This window comes from Coffea arabica, chromosome 11e, assembly GCF_036785885.1.
Source record: "Coffea arabica cultivar ET-39 chromosome 11e, Coffea Arabica ET-39 HiFi, whole genome shotgun sequence".
NCBI lineage: Eukaryota > Viridiplantae > Streptophyta > Magnoliopsida > Gentianales > Rubiaceae > Coffea > Coffea arabica.
Genome location: NC_092331.1, coordinates 47,516,574 through 47,527,053, shown reverse-complemented (window position 1 = coordinate 47,527,053; position 10,480 = coordinate 47,516,574). Strand labels below are relative to the sequence as shown.

The 10,480-nt window shown below is 37.5% G+C and overlaps 1 protein-coding gene across 1 annotated transcript; it reads right to left on the bottom strand.

Annotated features, from left to right (window-relative positions):
- Positions 1–5,942: 5,942 nt before the first annotated feature.
- On the bottom strand, positions 5,943–10,106 carry LOC140021324 (uncharacterized). Its single transcript, XM_072072088.1, has 5 exons — positions 9,735–10,106; positions 7,806–9,620; positions 7,203–7,379; positions 6,984–7,018; positions 5,943–6,585 (listed from the first exon to the last, which is right to left on the bottom strand). The coding sequence occupies exons 1-5, from the start codon at positions 10,104–10,106 to the stop codon at positions 5,943–5,945; spliced, it is 3,042 nt and encodes a 1,013-aa protein (XP_071928189.1).
- Between the last annotated feature and the right edge of the window lie 374 nt (positions 10,107–10,480).

The following is a 10,480-nucleotide window of genomic DNA, read 5'->3' as shown; positions in this document are numbered from 1 at the left end:
TTCAGATGAGGCCGCTTGCCATTTGTCATGCCATTTTCTCGGAAATCCAGACCATGGTGGGAATTCATTTCAAACAAGTGTTCAGAGTACAGTCATTTCATCATTTGTATGATTGGTCGTATTCTTCTCATACTGAGGTTACATACAAACTTGTTCGTTGGGAAGCAAAGGAATCCGATCGGTTCATATTAAATACGGATGGATGTTCTAAGGGCAATCCAGGAGTGAGTGGAGGCGGTGGGATTCTTCGGGATTTAAATGGCATACCTTTGATTGGCTTTTCGGCATATCATGGGGAAACTACAAGTCTATGTGCAGAGGTTCGGGCACTCCTTATTGGTCTTCAAACTTGTGTACATAGGGATTTTCAAAATCTCTATGTTCAATCGGATTCTTTATTATTAGTTGGAATTCTTCAGCATTCAATGCCCCTGGAAGATTCTGACGGGATTTTTGTATCAATGCAAGTTTAATTCCGATTTTACACCCGTTAGACTGCAAGTATACAGGTCGCAATTGTAGTACAAGATGTGTATCGGGTCGATCCCACGAGAAGCAATTTAAACAATTACTAAGCCATTGTTCTCTCTATTAATTAGACTTACAATTAATTTGAGCAGAGAAAGTCTAATGTTATAATCTACAAATCTGATATACAAATCTAGTTTAACAAATGCTGAATGCAAATAGAGAAATTTCACTTAAGGAAGATTCTAGGGATGTAGATTCCACTTATGGCATAAACTACACAAATGAATGGATTTACTTCTTGCTATTATTCTTGATTAACCAGAGATTCATTTCCAAAATCACCAAGTCTCATTTTCATGATGAAATGGCCTAGAGCAATATAGATTTCCCTATTTTCATGGTGAAATACTATTACTGCTCTGTTTATTTAATGAAATGCTAAATAATCCACCTAAGTGTATCTCTATTTTTATGAACATACAAATCAAGCTCTACTCATGTGTTTCAATTGTTATTACCAATTCTTATTGAATAATAACACTATAAACATGCTGTTGGTGATCAATCAATAACAAGTAATAACAGCTACACAAGTAGACAAGTTAACTCAAGATATAACAAGTGTAAATCACATTCAATTAGTATTATTTAGCCATAAGTTTCATCTACTCCCTAGATGAAGGAGTTTAGCTACTCATGAATGATTTAACAATCAAACTCACAAGTTTATTAATGCAAAACATCATAAAGTACAAGTATAAGAAAGATAAAAGAAAGCTTAGCCAATTGAAGGTGAAACTCTCCAATTCCTGCTATGTTCTTGCACAATATGATTACAAGTGAAACTCTCCAAAAATATGCTTCTCCAAGTACTCCTATCTAGAGAGAAAAATGTTACCAAATGAAAAACTAGCTACGTATGGTAATCCCTGGCTTCTCCCTTGTGTTTCTGCATAAAAGGTGGTAGAAATTTCATTCCTCTCACTTCATAATTTCCTCCACTCAGATTTTGTAAAAAGAAGTCAAAGATATGATGTTTCCTTTTGTCCATACTCATTTGGTCTTCTCTTTTGTTGCAGAAGCATGTGCCACCGATTTCTGTCCCTCAAAATAGCTGGAAAAGTTGTGAGAAAGGTAAAGAAAAACGGCTGTGCCACTTGCTGAAGAGAGAGACAGATCCGAGTCACGGATCCGAGGGCTGAACAATGGATCCGAGCTCGGATTAGAGGATCCGAGGACTTCCCATGAAGGATCCGAGGTCGGATCGTCCTGACCTCGGATACACTCCGCCAGAAGTACAGACGAGGGGTCGGATCCCTCTTGTACACACGGATCCGAGCTCGGATCCGTGTTGAGCAATTTTCCAGTTTTTCACTTCTTCCCTTTTTCTACATTTTTGCTCCCAATTTCTTGTGTACTTTGTCCTCTGGATGACCCTGACATTTCTTTCAACTTGTGCATGAATTTCATACATCAATTACCTTCACAATTTCACAAAATTAACGCATTAATCCACTCATTTATCAATTTCTTAACCCTTAAACAATATTTAAGCAATTATCACCAAAAGAGTTCAAATATGGCTTTAATCTTCTCAAAACATACCAAAAATTCATGCCAAATTCATACAAAATGTACGTTAAATATTCACTTATCAAATTCCCCCACACTTGAATCATTGCTTGTCCTCAAGCACTTTTACACAAAACTTACTTCAATGATTCAATAGATAAAGCAATATACGTACTTTTGTCAAATTTAATTCCTCAAAAACCTAGAAACCAATTATTATGCCATTTTTCAGATTACACTAAATACTCATAATATTCAATTAAATAAAAATAATTATGCCTAAATTTTGACAAATTCAAATCAATTCTCTCATTCTATCCTAATTCCACAAATAAGTAAATCACATAGTCAATTTTATGGCCTTCCTCATCCCAAAACTTAACAATTTAGAGGGATTTATTCACATTTCATCTTATTTAAATAGTGAAAACGTCTTTTTACGCGAAAATCAACACTTTTAAGTGAAAATTCCCGGTTACTCAACATTTCACTCATTTAAATTGCTAATCATACTCTTAATTCCAATATTTTTTTACGCGAATGTCGACATTTGTAAATGCCAACCCCTGGTTACTCAGTATGTGAATCATTGGAGTAGAAAATTACTAATATTATTTTTCTTTTTTCTTTTTCTTTCATCATTTTTTTTTATTTTTTTTATTTTTTTTTTAACAATCAATTTCTTTTTCCCTCTAAGTATAATTAAAGGAAGAATTTGGCCTTGTTTTTTACTATATCAATCACTTACCTATAAAATTAAGTAAAAATGAGAAATATCATTAATCTTGCAAAATTCTAAGCATAATTTTTCTTATTTAACCAAATATACTTTTTAAAATGTAAAAAAAAATCCTAATTGCATAATAATTCATTCCAAGTCAAATAAGAACTAAACTTTTCCAAAATACACATAGCATTTTATCCAATGGAAGAATTAAACACTTAAAATTTTAACATTTTGGCCATTTGATTGGAAGAGTTGCAATGAAATATTGAAAATTATTTTAGAAAAATTTTGACAGAGTTTCCCCATAAAAATAGATGAAACTCCCTGCCAACAACCTCAATTTCACAAAAATCATCCTTATGACAATATTTTCAAATATAATTCCAACATTTTTAAGCTATAAACAACTAAGATCATGCATTTCAAGACACAATCACCCATAAGATAAAGTAATCCCTCCCCCACACTTAAAATTTACAATGTCCTCATTGTAGAGGAAGGTAAAAGAACTGAAACTTCCCTCAAATAGGTGGTGATGCAATTTGAAGCCTTTAATCCTCACAATCATTCATTTTCTGTCCAAAATGAGACAACAAGGGTACCAAATACCATAAGTAGCACAAGATGATTCAACTAAAAGAGAAATAAAATCTACAAGTGTCTTAACAAAAGAAAAGAAAAATAAATAAAGACATAAAAGATCAAATCCACTAAATAGCGTCATGGCTGCTCGGAACGAGGGTCTACTGCCTCCTCGGCTCCATGAGGACCCTGTGAGGTACCAATATGGCCCTCCTCCTGATGAGGTATCGGAGTAGGGGACCGTCGGATATGGAAATGATCCTCGATCGCACGAAGGCGGCGATCATGTCGGTCGAGGCGCTCAGTCATCATCCGCTCCGTCTGGTCAATGCGCTCGACGACTCGCGTCTCCATACAGCAAATAGCATTGAGAAGCACTTGCCACTTGGAGCGCGGTTGAGGAGGTGGTCGCGGAATCGGAGGAGGAAAAGTCTGCTGTGCCTCCGTTTCTTGAGTTTCCGCTTGTGGTTCAGTGTGAGGCGGAGGCTGAGTGGAAGTCGATGCTTCTCCTGTGTCCCGGACCAAAGCAGCTCCAAAATCCGTAGAAATACCCAAGGATTTGAGTACAGAAGCGTTTACCTCCTCGGCCGACCTAGTTACCACCGATCTCTCGGTTCCAAGAGGAACCTTGAGCTTCTCAAAAACGAGGGATAGCAGTCGGGGAAATCCGAAGCAAGTCTCGCCGGCCCTCATGCGAGCTGTGGTCCGCATATAACTGATGATAATGCTGGGTAGAGGAATACCAGTCAACTGCCTACCCAATCCATGTATCATTTTATCCAGAAAATAGAGATCGCTATTTCGGATCTCCTGTTTACCACTCTTTTTCGGCACCACATTGAAGGCAAAAAGATAGAAGATCAGGTGGTAACGATGCTCAAAGGAGTCGGCATATACCGTGAGTTTTTTCGAAGTTCCTCGCTCACGGTACTGACCCTTTAGACGCTCCACGGCTTCTCCCACTTGCCAAGGGTCTCGAGCTTTGAATTCCTTGGTCAGTTTGACATCTTCGCCTTCGTCTATTAGTTGAGCGAAGCGTCGCAGTGCCTCTCGATTGAGAACCACTTTCCTGCCTCAAACCCACGAGACGATGAGGTTGCCACTGTGGCTCTGCTTGTTCTCCACATTGGCGTAGAACTCCCGGACCAAGTTGGGATAGTAGTACTTGGGCAACTGAAGGATGTTCTTCCATCCAAGTCGCTTGAATGCTGTCGAAATGTGGTAGTGCGCATTCACCTCCGGTGCCAAATGATTTTCTATTATGATCTCCTTGTCCAGTCCAGCTTCATACCACTGTTGGTTTTCAAGCGATGTGAATCGTGTGGTATCGTAGTCCGGCGGTGGCTCATCACGGCTAGTGGATGCGGTTTTCCGGCGAGACCGAGGTGGTGGCTCAGGCGAAGGAGCTTCTTCCTCAGACGACTCCTCATGCAAAGAAGGTGTATGTTCTTCACTTGACGATGGTGTAGGAGTACGAATACGAGCCCTCCTTGTACGAGCCATAGCACCTCAAATAGATGGAGTGATGATGGAGGATGATAATGATGCAAAAATGGAGAACAACCAAGCCCAAATTCGACCTCAAATTGCAAGAATTCAATTCGACCCTAATTTGTGTTTTGAAGATCAAAACCCCTCAATTTGATGTTTTTGCTTCCCAATTGTTGAGGGTTAATGCTCACAAGAGGTCAGTGAAGGTTTTTATTGTGAAAAATTGAGAATTTTATGGATGAAATGGAAGATTGGATGAAAGGGGATAGGGTTTCGGAGAGGGAGAGAAAAGAAATCTGGAAAATGAGGAACCGAGGCCTCGTTTCCCTTCTTAACGCGAACCGATCCGAGGTCGGATCATTTCTGGAAGGCCTCGAATCCGACAGGGCTCGGATCAGTATCAACAGAAACACAGACGAGCCCTCGGATCTATCTGGGTTGGAAAAGATCCGAGCTCGGATCTATTGATCCGAGGTCGTATCTGTCTGGGCTTTTTGGATCCGAGCTCGGATCCAAATTTCTCTGCACTTACTGCAGAAACTGCAAAATTTTTTTTAACTTTTTCTCCCTTTTCCGGCCAATTCCAAAACACACATTGGACAAATTTTTTATCAATTCTAACCTCCCACGCACATGCAATATACCTTAAACACAATATCCATCCTCTCAAAACACAACAAACACAGTTACATTGAAAATCGAGGGGTGAGGTTCTTTGATCATTTTTGCATTTTTACATCAAAATGTCATTTTTGAGCATTAAATACACATCAAATGAATCCATGAACCTTTATAACCATGATGTCACCAAGACTCACTTGAATTGCACAATGTATGTATAGGCATAGAAATTTTAAGCACTTAAAACACAATTTGGTAAGAAAAACTCCCTGCCAACATGTTCTTCAAGTGCACCTCCAAGGTGGATGATAAAACTCTCGTATCTCCTACAAACAAGTGAAATACATTTAATTAGTCAATTAAATCACACCAAAATGTAAGAAACACATAAAAACACATAAATACACTATTATTATTGGGTTGCCTCCCAACAAGCGCTTTTGTTTATAGTCGTTGGCTCGACTCTCCTATAACTTCTTTAATTCTCCCTTGCATTTCCTAAGGAGTAAATTACCCCTTTAGGAACTTTTTCTCCTGCCAAATAGGGCTTCAATCTTTGTCCATTTACTTTAAATGGAGAACCTTTTTCTTCTTTTATTTTCACTGCTCCATAAGGAAATACTTGAGTTACTTCAAATGGTCCCGACCACCTTGACTTCAATTTTCCTGGAAATAACCTCAGGCGTGAGTTGAACGAAAGTACATTTTGCCCTACCTGAAATTTTTTAGGAATAATATGCTTGTCATGCCAATATTTGATCTTTTCTTTATAAATTTTGGCATTTTCATATCCATGTAGTCGGTGTTCCTCCAATTCACTTAGCTCAAATAATCGCTTTTCTCCTGCAAAATTAAAATCCATGTTAATAGATTTAATTGCCCAATAAGCTTTGTGCTCAATCTCCACAGGTAGGTGACAAGCTTTCCTATAGACTAAACGATGTGACATCCCTAGGGGTGTCTTAAATGCCGTTCGATAAGCCCATAGTGTATCATCTAGCTTTGTAGCACAATCCTTGCGCGATTTATTCACAGTTTTCTCCAAAATGAGCTTTATCTCTCTATTAGCTAGCTCTGCTTGTCCATTGGCTTGAGGATGATATGGAAGTGATGTCTTGTGCCTACAACCATATTTAAACAATAAGGAATCCAATTGTCTGTTACAAAAATGTTTCCCTTCATCACTTACTATGGCCTTGGGTATACCAAATCTACTGAAAATATTCTTTTTAAGGAATCTAAGTACAATCTTAGAGTCATTAGTAGGTGAAGCGATTGTTTCAACCCATTTAGAAACGTAATCCACTGCTACTAAGATGTACTTATTATTAAAAGAACTAGAAAATGGTCCCATAAAATCAATACCCCATACATCAAATAACTCAACTTCCAAAAACGTAGTCAGGGGCATTTCATTTTTTCGAGATATATTTCCAGTTCTTTGGCATGCATCACAATTTTTAACATATTCCCTAGCATCTCGGTACATAGTTGGCCAATAAAATCCTGATTGCCATACCTTTGCCACAGTCTTTGAAGTACTGAAATGACCACCTGTTTCAAGGTTATGACAATGATATAAAACATTATGTACCTTATCTTCAGGAATACATCTACGTATCATACCATCGGCACAATGTCTGTATAGCAATGGTTCCTCCCAAAAGTAACTTTTGACGTCATGTAAGAATTTCTTCTTTTGATGATAATTAAACCCCTTTTGAATCTCTCCACTGACCAAGTAGTTAGCAAACTCTGCATACCATGGAGAATTTCTAAGTGCTAGGACAAATTCATCCGAAAAATTCTCTTGAATTGGAACCTGATCTTTGATTGGGATATATTCCAAACGTGATAAATGATCTGCAACTAGATTCTCCGATCCCTTTTTATCTTTTATCTCCACATCAAATTCCTGCAATAAAAGAATCCACCGAATTAGTCTACGTTTTGCATCCTTCTTATGCAGCAAATATTTAAGAGTTGAATGGTCCGTATATATAATAACTTTAGATCCTACTAAATAGGATCTAAATTTGTCCAAAGCAAATATCACTGCCAATAGCTCTTTTTCTGTCGTTGCATAATTGAGTTGTGCCTCATTTAGCAACTTGCTAGCATAGTAAATGACGTGCAATCGTCCTTCTTTCTTTTGTCCCAAAACTGCTCCAACCGCATAATCACTTGCATCACACATCAATTCAAATGGTAGTGACCAATCGGGTGAAGTTATAATTGGGGCCGAAATCAATTCCTTTTTCAACCTTTCAAATGCAACCAAACAATTGTCATTAAATTGAAAAGGAGTATCTTTACATAGTAAATCACATAATGACTTTACTATTTTAGAAAAATCTTTAATAAAACGTCTATAAAAGTCAGCATGTCCTAAAAAACTCCTTATCCCCTTGACATTGCTTGGGGGTGGCAATTTTTCGATAACTTCTATTTTGGTTTTATCCACCTCAATTCCCTTGGAGGAAATCTTGTGCCCTAAGACAATTCCTTCTTTTACCATAAAATGGCATTTCTCCCAATTCAATACAAGATTTGTTTCCTCGCATCTCTGCAAAATCAATTCCAAATTATGAAAACAATGGTCAAAAGATGAACCATACACAGAAAAATCATCCATAAATATCTCCATAATTTTCTCAATATAATCAGAAAAAATAGCCATCATGCATCGTTGAAAAGTTGCGGGAGCATTGCATAACCCAAATGGCATTCTTCTAAAGGCAAAAGTGCCATAAGGACATGTAAATGTGGTCTTCTCTTGATCCTCTGGAGCTATAGCTATTTGATTATATCCTGAAAAACCATCAAGAAAACAGTAAAATTCATATCCTGCTATTCGCTCCAATAATTGATCAAGAAATGGTAAGGGAAAATGATCTTTTCTTGTTACCGTATTTAACTTACGATAATCAATACACACTCTCCACCCTACCACAAGTTTAGATGGAATTAATTCATCATTTTTACCCACGATTGTAGTCATTCCACCTTTCTTTGGTACCACATGAATTGGACTAATCCAAACACTATCGGAGATAGGAAAAACTATACCTGCGTCAAGCCACTTAAGAATTTCATTTCTTACCACCTCTTTCATGTTTGGATTGAGTCTTCTTTGTGTTTCCACCACTGGTTTGCAATTGTCTTCCAATAAAATGCGATGCATGCATATAGAAGGACTTATACCTTTAATGTCTGAAATTGTCCATCCAATTGCCTTCTTACGCTTCCTTAGAACTCTTAGCAACTTTGTACACTGCTCATCATCCAGATCAGCACTAACAATTACAGGTAAAGTACTATTTTCTCCAAGAAATTCATACCTTAGATGAGTTGGAAGTGGCTTAAGCTCTAACCTTGGAGGTTCAATTTCTGAAGGTTGTGAAAACCCTTTTCCTTGGCCAAGACTTTCATACAAATTACCCCTTTTATAAGGTGCTTGAAAATCCAAGTACTTGGCCAATTCTTCAATTTCTTCACAAACATCTTCTTGCTTACCTAAACTCATTAAACAATGCTCAAGATGATCTAAGTCAAGGTTGACTTGACTCATCTCTTGGGTTAGTTTATCAATTGTGCCAATAGAATAAGCATGATCGGTAAAAGAAGGGTATTTTTCCATTTCACTCAAATTAAATTCTACCTCTTTTTCACCTACTTGAAACTTAAGCTTGCCATTTTTGACATCAATAATAGTACCTGCAGTAGCTAGAAATGGTTTACCTAGAATAATTGGCATAGATATATCTTCTTCCATATCTAATACCACAAAATCCACTGGAATGATAAATTTTTGAACTTTTATCAATACATTCTCCAACACTCCCAATGGATATCTAATAGACCGATCTGCTAGTTGCAAAGTAATATTAGTGCGTTTAAGCTCATGCAAACCCAATTGTCTAGCCACCGTTAAAGGTATTAATGATACACTAGCACCAAAATCACACAATGCCTTAGAAAAATCAACGTTACCTATGGTGCAAGGTATAGAAAAACTCCCCGGATCCTTCAACTTCGATGGTAGCTTATTTTGAATAATTGCACTACATTCCTCCGTTAATGCTATTGTTTCGCAGTCTTCCAACTTTCTTTTTCTAGTCATGATTTCCTTGAGAAATTTAGCATAAGATGGAATCTGCAAAATAGCATCGGCAAAAGGGATGTTAATGTGCAATTGTTTGAAAAGTTTAACAAATTTTTCAAAATCTTTATCAAACTTATTTTGCTTTAATCTTTGTGGAAATGGAACCGCAGGAGGTATTGGAATGGTAGTGGAAGATGATGGTTGCTTTTCTCTTGGATTCTCCTGACTATTTTCCTCCACAATCGCCTCTTGGTTCCTCTGCTTTTCTTCTTGTTTTTCGTTCTCATCTTTCTCAACTTCCACCACTGGAGGATCTTCTAATTGTCTACCACTACGAAGAGTAATGGCTTTCACATGCTCCTTAGGATTGACATCTGTTTTGCTAGGTAATTCTCCTTGATTTCGATTATTCAAAGAACTAGCAATTTGACCAATTTGGACCTCTACATTCCTGTACATTGTAGTGAATTGGTCCAACCTTCCTTCTACTCGCTCAAATCTGTCTGAGGTAACTTTTGCAAGCTTTTCCACTGCCATCTCCCAACCAGGTTTAGTTTCAGCTTGTTGTTGCCTTGATTGAAATCCCGGTGGATTGGTTGGCCTTGGTTGATTTTCTTGATCCTTCCATCCAAAGTTTGGATGATTTCTCCACCCCGGATTGTAAGTATTCGAGTAGGGGTTATTTTGAGTATTACGATTGTAATTATTGACGAATTGTACCTATTCAGAATTAACACACTCATTACTATCATGTTCATCTCCACATATAGAACAACATGCTACATGTGCATTAGATGAACTTGGACCAACTCCACCTTGTCTACTTAGCAATTTCATCACATTATTCATTTGAGCACTCAATATATTGAGAGTGTCCATTTCGATCATACCTGCGTGACGTCTTGTATTAC

Coding starts and splice junctions, on each gene's coding strand:
- LOC140021324 (XM_072072088.1), bottom strand. CDS start 10,106: ATGGCAGTGGAAAAGCTTGCAAAAGTTACCTCAGACAGATTTGAGCGA. Junction 7,380..7,805: donor TTAAAGATTTTTCTAAAATA/GTAAAGTCATTA, acceptor CTTTTATTGCAG/GAATTTGATGTGGAGATAAA. Junction 6,586..6,983: donor CTTCAAAGACTGTGGCAAAG/GTATGGCAATCA, acceptor ATATGGTTGTAG/GCACAAGACATCACTTCCAT.